The sequence below is a fragment of the Triticum aestivum genome, chromosome 3A, assembly GCF_018294505.1.
Source record: "Triticum aestivum cultivar Chinese Spring chromosome 3A, IWGSC CS RefSeq v2.1, whole genome shotgun sequence".
NCBI lineage: Eukaryota > Viridiplantae > Streptophyta > Magnoliopsida > Poales > Poaceae > Triticum > Triticum aestivum.
The window spans coordinates 741,015,506-741,027,912 of NC_057800.1; the positions used below are offsets into that span (position 1 = coordinate 741,015,506).

General features: G+C 45.3%; 2 protein-coding genes across 7 annotated transcripts; one reads left to right on the forward strand and one right to left on the reverse strand.

The window, feature by feature from the left end:
- Positions 1-1,050: 1,050 nt before the first annotated feature.
- Positions 1,051-8,966, forward strand: LOC123063656 (glycerol-3-phosphate dehydrogenase [NAD(+)]). 6 transcript variants are annotated; one of them, XM_044487531.1, is made up of 13 exons: positions 2,932-3,499; positions 3,613-4,266; positions 5,131-5,207; positions 5,303-5,375; positions 5,702-5,919; positions 6,007-6,114; positions 6,445-6,508; positions 6,594-6,631; positions 6,723-6,843; positions 6,914-6,968; positions 7,157-7,205; positions 7,286-7,415; positions 8,628-8,966. In XM_044487531.1, exons 2-13 carry the CDS (start codon positions 4,152-4,154, stop codon positions 8,648-8,650), a joined length of 1,071 nt encoding a protein of 356 aa, XP_044343466.1. In that variant the 5' UTR covers positions 2,932-3,499; positions 3,613-4,151; the 3' UTR covers positions 8,651-8,966. The 6 variants fall into 6 exon arrangements, 4 of the variants coding, with proteins under 4 accessions (XP_044343463.1, XP_044343464.1, XP_044343466.1 ...); XM_044487529.1 differs by having other exon boundaries at positions 2,926-3,499; positions 5,702-6,114; XM_044487530.1 differs by lacking the exon at positions 8,628-8,966 and having other exon boundaries at positions 7,286-7,769.
- Positions 8,967-9,783: 817 nt separating this feature from the next.
- LOC123063658 (cytochrome b5) lies at positions 9,784-12,080 on the reverse strand. Its single transcript, XM_044487532.1, has 3 exons — positions 11,777-12,080; positions 10,414-10,480; positions 9,784-10,317 (listed from the first exon to the last, which is right to left on the reverse strand). Exons 1-3 carry the CDS (start codon positions 11,864-11,866, stop codon positions 10,061-10,063), a joined length of 414 nt encoding a protein of 137 aa, XP_044343467.1. The 5' UTR covers positions 11,867-12,080; the 3' UTR covers positions 9,784-10,060.
- Positions 12,081-12,407: the final 327 nt, after the last annotated feature.

A 12,407-nucleotide genomic window follows, 5' to 3' on the forward strand; every position in this document is an offset into this window, starting at 1 on the left:
TGCGAAAATGTCTGTAGATTTTTTTTTTGCAGCAGAGGTCATATTGTAGATTATTTTTCAATAGAAAGCATGTTGCAAAGACGAACGAAGAAAAAAAAAGAGGAAATGATGGCTCTTAGTTCTTAGTGTTTTTTAGCGTGACGCGTTATTTTCTTAAGCATTATTTGTACAACAAAGGTCATGCTGCAGGGAAATATTTGCAATAAAGGTTGTGTTACAGATTTTTTTTCTGCCTTTCACATTTATGCAACATACATGATGTTGCGGAAGGATTTTTGCAACAAGGATGATGTTGCAGAAAAAAATATGAAAAAAAGATCAAATTATGTACGTGCTAGCTACTTGTTGGTGCTTCATATGTTTGTAACATTGCCTGTGTTACAAACTTGTGTGTGCAACATGCCTCATGTTGCAAAACTTGTTAAACTGTTTCGTGTAGAGCTACGTATCGTATGATTAAAATTAAATCGAACGGTCACAGAGGCGATGGATACGAGCGACTCATCTGCCGGTTGGATGGTAACATTTCCCTTAAAATAAGGTCCTCCAATACACCCGGACTCCAAAAATCCACTCTTGCAATTGTATCTTATTAAAGAGTGACGGTGGACATATGCCTCAAAAATCAACTCCCCCTCCCGTCGCCTCTCGCTTCTTTGCTTCTCGGCTTGGCGGCCGAACAATACCGTGAGACTTTACAAATATGAGATTGTTTTTGTCCTTTAGTTTACTTTGCAAAAGAATTGTTGAAGCAAAGATTATTGTGGGTAGGCATGGATGAGTTATGAATCCATTTGATTTGACTTCTGCATAGTTTTGAGATATATGTATTTTTTTCTTCTTCCTAAATACTTGTTGTGTACTACCTACGTAGAATATATATATTATTATTTTGATGTATATTTTGTGGTACGGAGGGAGTATTCATTACTCGAGAAAAGAGTTCACAAGAAATTTCAAATCGAACAACAACTCAAATTCACATTCACATTCAAACCATTCCTTTATTATTTAAATCCTCTGACGGCTCCCTCCCGGCAAAAACGGCACGCGACGACTGTCTTCTCAGGCGCCGGCGCGCACCACGGGGGGTCCACGCGACGCGAGCACCGCCATTTCGCCGCCGCTCCCCGGACGCCTGCTCTCGCCGTCTCCATGCCTCTGCCGCCCCCGGGCATCATCCTTCGCGACGCGCGGACGCCGCGGGGGTTCGTCCAGCTCCTCGCCTCCTCCTCCCCGCTTCCGCCGAGCCCGTCCGCCGCGGCGCAGTGCCATGGGCTGGCCACCAAGCTCGGCCTCGCGGCTTGCAACGTCTTCGCGGGCACCGCCCTCCTCGCCTTCTACTGCCGCTGCCGCCGCCCGCGCGACGCCCAGCGACTGTTCGACGAAATGCCCGAGAGGACCGGCGTCACCTGGAGCGCGCTCGTCTACGGCCACGCGCGGTCCAGCGCGCCGGGCCTGGCCGTGGAGGCTTTCGGACGCATGGTGCGTGCCGGCTTCTCCCCCACGGCGGCGGCCGTGTCCAGCGCCCTTGTCGCGTGCGCGAGGATGGAGGACGCGGGCGTCGGGGCGATGCTCCACGCCGCTGGCCTCAAGTGCGGCAGCATCGTCTGTGGCAGCGTCGTTGTCGGGACTGCGTTGGTGGACATGTACGCCAAATGCCGTGATGTTTCGGCTGCTCAGCGGGTTCTTGAGGAGATGGAAGAGAAGAATGTGGCCACTTTTACGTCTCTTGTCGGCGGGTTCGCCTCAGCCGGAAGACCTCGCGAGGCCATGGTGTTGGTCAGGGAGATGGAACAGTCAGGGGTGGCACCAAACATGATGACGTACAGCAGCCTTCTCAGCTCATTGGAGAGCCCCCAGGACCTAGACCATGGGAGGCAAGCGCATTGTGCGGTGGTAAAGAAGGGTCTCGAGCACAATCCGTATGTTCTGTCCACTCTTATGACCATGTACTCCAAGTGTGGCAGCTTAGATGATTTCAGGGAGGTACAGATGAGTGTTTCGTGTCAGGATCAGGTCACGCTCAATTCCATGATCTCGGGGCTCTCCTGTTTGGGAAGAGGCGACGAGGCATTTCAGCAGTTCTTGGAGATGAGACGGCATGGCGCTGACACAGATATGTTCACCTTTGGCAGCATGCTGAAGGCTATAGGGAGCTCATCCTCACTGCTGGAGGGAAGACAAGTCCATGCTCTGATCCTCAAAACTGGGTATGAGTCTGCTGTGAATGTCCAGAACGGTTTGATCTCCATGTACGCCAGGCGCGGTGAGATAGGGGAAGCCAGGGATGTTTTCACTTCGGTGGAAGCGCCTGATTTGGTCTCCTGGAATTCGCTTCTGACAGGATATGCTCAACATGGTTATGGCAAACAGGTGGTTGAGGTGTTTGAACGGATGAGGAGACTGAATGTTCATCCAGACAACACAACCTTCTTGTTGGTGCTTACAGCTTGCAGCCACGCCGGTTTGGTGGATACAGGGTTGGAGTACTTCAACTTGATGAAGACAAACGGGTTTCTCGCAGGGGCGCGGCTAGAGCACTACGCGTGCGTGGTCGATCTTCTTGGACGAGCGGGCCATCTCCAAGAAGCCGAGGCTTTGATCAACGACATGCCTATTGAACCTGGCGTCTCGGTGTACAGAGCTCTGCTTAGTGCCTGCCAGATCCACGGCAACCTTGAGATTGCGATCCGGGTGTCCACGCGCCTGGTCGAGCTCTACCCTCACGACTCCTCTGCCCATGTTCAGCTGTCAAAGGTCTTTGCCGGTGATGGCCACTGGGGTGATGCTGCCGAGGTCAGGGAGGCCATGGCAGGTAAAGGGGTAGTGAAGAACCCTGCTTGGAGCTGTGTCGAGGACCGGGTACAGGTTGGATAAGAAGGTTGAGATCCCATAGATTTGCCGTTGTTAACTGTAGGTAATGGTCAGCTATGTTGCAGTGTTCACTGAAGGTAATGCCAGAAATCACTCATAAATCCGATGAACCTCTGATGAAGTTTGGAGAGCAGAGATAGTTCCTGGCATCAATTTATAAGAAAACACAAATCATATGCCTTCACACGATCCTGTACTTATACATCATTAATATGAATTGCAGCACCGTTGATAAAATTTCCTGATATTGCAAGGATTTTGTGCTACTGAAACCAAGACCATTGGAGTGCTGAGTAACCAAAGCCTATGATTAAGACTGTCAGGACCCGAATCTGATGCATGAAGAATTCAGGTTATTATGTCAGACCTATAATCGTTTTTAGGGAGATCAGCACCTGTACGTCAGTTAACTGATACAGGCTAGATAAGAAGGTTGAGATCACAGCATCCTGTACTTATAAATCATTACAGCATATGAATTACGGCAATGTTGATAAAAAAAATCCCATGATACCCCAAGAATTCATGCTGCTGAAAACAAGACTATCGGAGCGCTGACTAACGAAAGGCCAAGATTAAATTCATGAGGACCCCAGGTTTGACACATGAATGTGAAGAACAGGTCAGTATATCAGCACTTTACTACTGTACTTTTTTTAGGAAAAAATCAGCACCTTTACTTGCCATTTGATCATGAAGCAAGACTTATGTATCATTACGGCCTATGAATTGCAGCTTAATTTTCCAGATTCTGTGTGCACGCACGCACGCAGGCAGCTTGGTGCCACCTGAAGCATGGCTGGGCCGGCCGGGCCTTTCTGCCTTGGGCCAGAACACACGTGCGCCAGGCTCTCTCCGATCGATACCACCGAGGCGAGGAGGAGGGGAGAGAGAGCGACCACGGCTTGCCACCACCAGATCGACGGACGAATCACCGTCATTCTCCTCCTCCTCCTCCGCGCCCTCGCCTCCTGTCGCCACCGGAAGCAAGGCAAGGCAATGCCGGCGGCGGCGGCCTCGTTGTTGCGGGCGGCAAACCGCGGGTAGATAGGCGCCAAATCTTGGGGATGCCCGCCCGCCCCCTCCTAACATTCTTCACCGCCTCTTTATAAAAATTCTCTCTTGGCTCTTGTGCTCCGCCCCCTCTCCATATATTCCCTGCCGATTGCGGGGTCTGCTCTCGGCCTGTCCTTGCTCTTCTCGCTGTTGCCGCTCTTGTTCTTCTTGTTGCCGGTGCTGCTGGATTGGCCTGCGTTCCGTGCCGGTCGCCTGAGATGGAGAACGGGCATGCGGGCAAGCACCGGGTGGCCGTCATCGGCAGCGGCAACTGGGGCAGCGTCGCCTCCCGCCTCCTCGCCTCCAACACCGCCAAGCTGCCCTCCTTCCACGGTAACCACCCTCCCTCTCTCAGCTCTCTGCCTCTGACCTGTAGCACAGCACAGCACGACATGCCGTGTGTCCCAGCCGTTGGGTGATGCCATTTGGATTACTGGTTTCTGTCTGTTTTGGGAGCATGTGACCGATGCAATGCAATAGGTGACCACATGTATCCTATCCTCTTGGTGGGCTGATTTGGTGCTGATGACCAGCAGAATAGTCCAAAAATCAAATTGACTCCTTGAATGTCTCTATGCCGCCGTATGTATCTACGGCATTTCCAGTTAGCAATCTGTAGAAACATGTCAACCTGAAAAGCTGACATTTCCACTTAATTAGCAGTATGTAGGACAGAATTGACATGTTGTAGTCTCTGATTTATCCTTTGAGACCACTAATCTACAGTGTTTCTTGGACTGAGTTTGATACTAGCTAGAGTTCTCTTTAATTTTCTCTGTGTGTCGTCCTGCATACACAATAGTAGAAACAAATTTGAACAATATGCACTTTTGGTTACTGAAGAGGCATGCATGTGTGCACCTGTTGGTTAAATGTCTCTATGCCGCCGTATGTATCTATGACATTTCCAGTTAGCAATCTGTAGAAACAACGTCAACCTGAAAAACTGGCATTTTCTCTTTTAGCAATATATGTAGGAGAATGGACATGCAGTAGTCTCTGGGTTATCCTTGAGATCGCTGATATATAGTGTTTCTTGCAGTGAGTTTGATACTAGCTAGAGTTCCTCTTTCTTTGGTGTGGTGTGTCCTCCTGCATACACAATTGTAGAAATAAATTTGAATAAGATGCACTTCTGGTTACTCAAGATGCATCTGTGCACCTGTCGGTGTTGATTTTGGGGTAAACTGTTTGCAGATGAAGTGAGAATGTGGGTGTTTGAAGAAACATTGCCAACAGGCGAGAAGCTATCTGAGTCCATTAACCAAGCACATGTAAGAGTTAAATCTAATTCCATTTGTCTTGTTTTAATTCTTGAACAGGCAATGACTTGTACAGTAACGAATGGTTTCATTCTCACATGTTTCAGGAGAACTGCAAGTACCTACCTGGTATTAAGCTTGGAACCAATGTTATTGCTGACCCCGACTTAGAGAGTGCAGGTAATTAACCGCACTGTAACCCATTTCTGATTATCATTAGGAGGAAATACTACTTTGGATGCTAGCAATACATTCTCTTCTAGTTGATCAAGAAAACTTACGAAACAAAAATAAGGTTAGACGGTTTAATGACTTGAGCTTTGCTGTGCACAGATATGTTTGTCCCTTTTGGCTTTGTTTGCCTATGGAAACTACTTAAGAAATAATAATGCACATAACAGTATACAATTCATAATTATTATTTTTTCATTATCGTTTCAACTATACATCAAGCCATTTGCATGTTGTCAGATAATTGTCCATAATAATTAGTCTGGCTTTCTCAGTCAAAGACGCCGATATGCTGGTTTTTGTGACTCCCCATCAATTTGTGGAGGGTATATGTAAGAAGCTTGTGGGCAAACTAAGACCAGGAGTTGAGGCTATATCCCTCATCAAGGGCATGGAGGTCAAGATGGAAGGACCATGCATGATATCAAAACTAATTACCGATACACTTGGAATCAACTGTTGTGTCCTCATGGGTGCTAACATTGCAAATGAGGCAAGTGTTTATTCAACTTCCCATACGAAATTTCTTATAGCCTTCAGCGGCACAGAAAAAATAAGTGGGTGTGTATCTCATATGCAGATCGCTGTTGAGAAGTTCAGTGAAGCAACAATTGGATATAGGGAAGATAAAGAAGCAGCAAACCGATGGGCTAAACTTTTCACCACTCCTTACTTCCTAGTTGCTATTGTAAGATCATCAGCCATAACCTCATAAATTAATTTCCACTCCTGGCATGGTGATAGATAAGTGTGGAATATGAAGGTATTTAAATTTCTACAATTGCCAAGTCGAAAAAGAACTGGGTTTGAAAGTGAAAGTGGAAAGGGAAGATTTCTTACTAAATGGTAAAATTTCGAATGTAGTTATGAGGTATTGAGGTACCAATGAACATGAATGGTAGCAGAAAAATGTGAAACAATTCTTGGAGTATTTAAAGCAAATTACATTTAGGTTCAGTAAATTCTGTGAATTGAATTCTTATTGATGCAGCCTTAATTATGTACCCTTCATGTACAGGTGGAAGATATTGAGGGAGTTGAACTATGTGGGACACTGAAAAATGTTGTGGCGATTGCTGCAGGTTTTTGCATACAGTAGTATTTTGTGTGGTTTTATTCACTGTTTCCTTTCAACTTCAGTAATCTAAGTGGTGAATTAATTTGCAGGTCTTGTTGATGGCTTGGATATGGGAAACAACACCAAGGTATCAATTCTATTACTGAAAGCATTTTGAATGAAGAAAAGAATGTGCATGTGCATCGCATAGTCTTATGATATCTTTCTTTGTTTATTAGGCTGCAATAATGCGGATTGGTTTGCGGGAAATGCGTGCTTTCTCTAAACTTCTGTTCCCTTCAGTCAGAGACAACACTTTCTTTGAGAGCTGTGGTGTGGCTGACCTTATAACTACATGCCGTACGTATCTTCATTGTTCTCAATTAACCACTGAACAGACATACTAAAAAATGTTATCATTCCATGGCAGTTGGTGGGAGAAACAGGAGAGTGGCAGAAGCCTTTGCAAGAAATGGCGGCAAAAGGTTTCTTCTCTAAACCCTGCATCTCTGCTGAGTTCTGACTCTATCTACCTCTGTTTAAGTATCCAAACAAGATGCCCTGTTTCTTTTTGGCCTATGCTAAATAGATAGGCAGTTAGCATAGCATGACTATGTTCTCTCTGCCTGCTGTGATTATATGATAACTTTTTATTTCATCAACTTTATGACAGGTCTTTTGATGAGCTAGAGGCAGAAATGTTGCATGGGCAAAAACTGCAGGTGAAGAAAAAATAAGAAATTTATAATGTATAATGAAGGCGTTGACTACTTGGTGTGTCTAATTTTTGTTTGTTTCATAGGGGGTATCCACTGCAAGAGAAGTCTATGAAGTATTGACTTATCATGGGTGGCAGGAACTGTTTCCGCTTTTATCAACTGTACATGAGATCTGTATCGGACAACTGCCTCCTACATCAATAGTTGAATACAGTGAGCATACGCCCAACCTCTCCTTCGTCGGTGGTTCTACTCCATGTTACTGAGCTACATACTGAAATCTGTATTGCTGCCTGAGTTCTCATTATAACGAAACAAGGCGGGGTATACTGAGTGTAACCTATCAAAGTGCATGACCCTATGAGTCAATGCTTCTATGTGTAGTTGGTTGAAACTGCTGTTTGTGAACCTTACCCAGGAATCAGTTAATTCCATGGTGTTTCACAAGATGATACTTAAATGAGAAAGAACACCAAAGGTTGTACCTCGTGTTAATGTTTAATTAGAGTATATACCTGCACTTCAAATTGCTTGAAAATCAGTAATTAATGAGATCTGAGCTATGCTTTTCCCCCCCTTTGCATCCAGGAATATCTGACTTGATCAGATAAGTAGGTCTAGTATTAACTCAGTGTATAATGTTGTGAAAACTATTGTATTGTGTTATAATCATGTTGGATAAATTGGTTTCATTTTCCAAGTATCACAAAATAAAATGATAATTGAATGTTAAATGGTGGAACGTTGTATCACATATGTGAGGAGATCTCAAGTGATTTAGTTTTTAAGGTCTTGCAATGATAGTTTGCATTGAAAGGTCATGACAGTCGGAATGAAGATCATATTTGTATGTAACTGTATTATAAGTTTTGAAATAGGAGGCTTGACAGTGTAATTGCGAGTTACTTCTGCTAAGCATGAACATAAGGAGATATTTGTTGGAAGATACTCCGTTCCTATTGCAGTAAAATACAAGTAGACTATTAGAAATGCAGTACATTCAAATTCTTCACCCTAGAAGTTGACATTTGATGTTGCTAATAAGTTAGCACATTTATGGGGATGACAAAAAAACCAAAACTAAATTTGTATGTTACTGGTTTTTATTGTCCTATATACTATTATAATGCCTGATATTCTCAAATTGGATTATTGGCCCAGTTTACTTCGTAAATTAAAAGCTCTGAAATCATATATGTTGGTTTGATGCCAATATTTGGCAAGCCAACATTTGCTCCCAGCTAGATGCTGACATGTCAAAAATAAATAAATTTGTTGCCTATTTATATTGTCATATACTATGCTTGAGATGCTCAAATTAGATTCTTGGCCCAGTTTCTTTCTTAAATGAAAGAATGTGAAATCATGTCGCTCTCAGCTAGATGTCAGGATACTGAATCTACCTTGTCCTGAACCCATTTTCAGGGCTCGCTGAAGGTCAATCTTGAAGATGCCATCAAGAACAATTTGGGCTTTGTAAAGTTTTTCGAAGACCAAGCATTCCATTACCTTCCAATTCCTGGCAAAGCAAGGCCCAGGAAGTTGTAGATGCTAGATGCTAGCTCATTTTGTTTATTCATTTGTGGCATCATCTGTCACATCTTACACATGTGCTGGCTTCAGCAAAACCAAGCAAGGAGTCATCACTTGTTTGTAACTGTTTGTAAATCATGCTTGTAAAAGATCAGTGCTGTGCCTTTGTTGTGCTCGGCTGTTAAATGTTTATTAAGAGGTAACATTTGCATCAGCAGTCATTACTGGGAATCTTTGCCTGCATGCTGGTTCTCCGGAATCTTGTCACGGTTCTGTGTGTATGACATGTGGGACCTGGCTAAAACTTGTGGCACTTATAATCTAACATTGGCATCAGCATGACTAGGTAGGTATCTTTGCCTGCATGCTGATTCCTCTTTGGTATCCATGTGTATGACATGTGGGACCTGGCTAAAAATGTGGCACTTCTAAGCTAATTATGTTGGCTAATTAAACTCCTGCCTAACTTGGCTGCCAATTATTATGACTGATGTTTTTTTGCTTTTGTGAAAAGATGTAGCTCGCTATTGCCAGAGCAGTACAGATTTGGTGCACCTACAGGCCATCCAGTGACAACATCCAGCACCAGAAACATGTACTGAAATTTTGTTGAACAATTCGGGCTTCTTAAAGTTTTCACTACCTTGTAATACCAGGCAAAGGTAGGCTCAGAAAGTTCTAGATGTATTCATTTGTGGCATCATCTATCATATCTTACAAATGTGCTTTTGGTGTGCTCTTAATGCAGCTGTTGAATGTGGTTAAGAGGCCAGTTATCAGGATATATCAATCCAGGTGCAACATGTGCATCAGCATGACTGAAACCTTTGCCACAATTTCCAAGTGTATGACATGTGGGGCCTAGCTAAAAGAAATCGGCACTTTGCCAATATTAACGTGTCAATTTGCCTTTATTTTCTGTGCAAGATGTAGCCCTGCTACTGCAACAGCAGTACAAATTTGGTGCACCTACAGGCCATTCAGTGTGACAACATCCAGCACCAGAAAGATGCACCGAGACTCTGTTGATCAAGGGACACAAGCAAAGTGACACATACACAACTAATCACATCAAATTAAGAATATGTATGTCTGAACATTCACCAGCGATATGGAAAATATAGCCAAGTATCTATCCGTTTTCCCGAGTCACGATTTCAACAGCGGACGTCTTAGAACCATAACGCAACGACGGGTCGAGAACAGTTCCCAGATTTCATGACAGGACGGTGACGCTGGTACAAAATGCAAATCCCCACTAAAACTTATTCAGCTCTTGGACACTTCCGAATGACTGACTGACTGACTGGTATAAGACGACGGTGCTAGACAGACTCCGCCTTGGTGTAGATCCGTACGGCGACGGCCAAGCCCAGTATCGCGAGGGGGACCAAGAACTGGAGGATCTTGATGACGAACTCGGGGGTCTTGTCCTGGTTGTAGTGCGGCTGCTTGGGCGGCGTGTACTTGACCTTGGTGGGTATCGTGGTCGCGTCGATCTCACCAACATAGTACTCATCCATCATCGCCCGGGCGGTCGTGCTGTGCCCCGCATCCTCAAAGTCGTCGGTCGCGTCCTTGGCTGCAATGTAAAAAGAGCAAATTTGTAAGCTGAAATCGCATTCCCTTTGCAGCCTTATTTATTTATATACAAAATAAACATGTGATGGGGCAGTACCGGTTGAAGACAGCAAGACATCGTCGCCTCCAGGGTGGTCATCAAGAAACTTGGTCACATTGTACACCTACAGGAGCACATCATATTCTTCAGTGAGTATTGGCTTTCATAATATTATAACACAAGGCCTTGCTTGCAGATATAAAAGCATGTGCATGCCACTTCATAACTGTAAGCCACATAGGACCGTCACGTGTATAGAATTGCAACAAAGTTGTAAATCATGTGCAGGAAAACATGAGAAACAAGAAGCGCACACTTGTTGAGACTACAATGCACGGCTTTTGGAATCATCCGAGAAAATATTTGTGGTCGAGTCGACATCTTGTTTGGAAAGCTGGGGTCCAGAAGAGGACAGATTACCAAACGATGGTGACGCACGCACGGACAATCGAATGGGTACAATTGCAACGCTGAACAAGAATGAAGGCCATAATTATATGGCAGCTATTAATTAGATGTACACATCAAGGCAGGAAGCCAACCGAAAAAATTGGTGCCGTGAATGGGCTAAGCGGTATGGATGGAATCTAATGAGACTAGATTGGGTGAAAGGAACTCTGTATGTATGGTCAGTAAGCAAGCAAGCAAGCAAGCGGCCCATGAACAAGAAGAATCAAACTGGCCTTGCAAAGCAGGTTGGTTTCTGGTTAAACTGAAACATGTGCGCGTTAGCCTAATGTCGTCGTAAGTCGTAACAGCCGGATGAGATGAAGCGCCGTTGTAAAAGGAAAAAAGGCAGAGCGGCTAGTGGATCGTCCCGTCTGCCTGCCCCTGCCCCTGCCCCTGCCCCTGATTGGGGATTGGGGATTGGAAGCTATGCGCAAGAGGCTTGGCAGCCTAAATGAAGACTAGACTAGCTCACCCTGTTTGTCATGATTCAAGGCATAAGATGGTTAGCCTAGCAAGCAAGCATATAGTAAATGTTTGAAGGATTACTACTGAATTGACGTAGTATTAACAAGGTTTGCAGCATGTTGGGGTCAGGCTGGCAGCGGTCGGATCTGCGCAGATGCGATCCGGAAGCAAGCAAAAAACAGGCGACGCAGACCCCTTGGTAAGAGGCAGAGTATCTAACAGAGAGAATTGCGAGAGATGAAGCAAGGCCAGGCCGGCAATTCGGCAGCGGCGGTAGCAGGTCGGAACAGTTAGATAAGAGTTTGGAGGCGCGGCGGCCTCAGATCTTTCCTCCCCCCCTGTGGCCAACTCCGCGTGGCTGAAGATCCCGAGGAAGAGAGGGCGCAGGGTGGGCGGATCAGGAGGCGGCCGTGGGTGGGCGGAGATCCCGAGGAAGAGAAAACAAGGACCCACGCGGCGGCGGCCGGATCTCGGGGAACGGAAGAGAGGAGGAGGAAGAAGATACCTTGCCGCCGATGACTAGCCAGCAGTCGTCCTTGGAGGTGTGCTTGGCGACCTCCTCGAGGGTGAACACCTTGCCACCGGACGACGACATGGTCTCCTCCTCCTCCTCTCTGCTCCTCTCTGCTGTCAAGCGAGAGTGATGGGAAGGGTTTGGATCCAAGGAGGAGGAGCGGAATTGATTGATATCTGGAGGAGAGGAGAGGGGAGGGGGCGCCGCGGTGGGTAGGTCGGGTCTGCGAGGGTTTGGGTTGACCCACCTACCCCCGCCTCACCTGCCAACCCACACCCGTCTGAGATTGCAAGCCTGGGATCTGCGGTCCACAAACCCGTGCCGTGCCGAACCTCGCACGCACACGCACTCCGTGGGCGCCGCAATCTACAGTGGATTAAGTACTCTCTTCGTTTCTTTTTACTTCGCATATAAAATTTAATCAAAGTCAAATTGCATAAAATTTGATCAAATTTATATAAAAAAATATAAACATCTACAATACTAAACTATATAGTATGAACATATATTTTATGGTGCATCTAATAATATTGATCTCATATTGTAAATGTTTATATTTTTTTAATATAAAGTTAGTCAAATTCTATAAAGCTTGCGGACTAAAAAAAGAAGGAAGTACTAC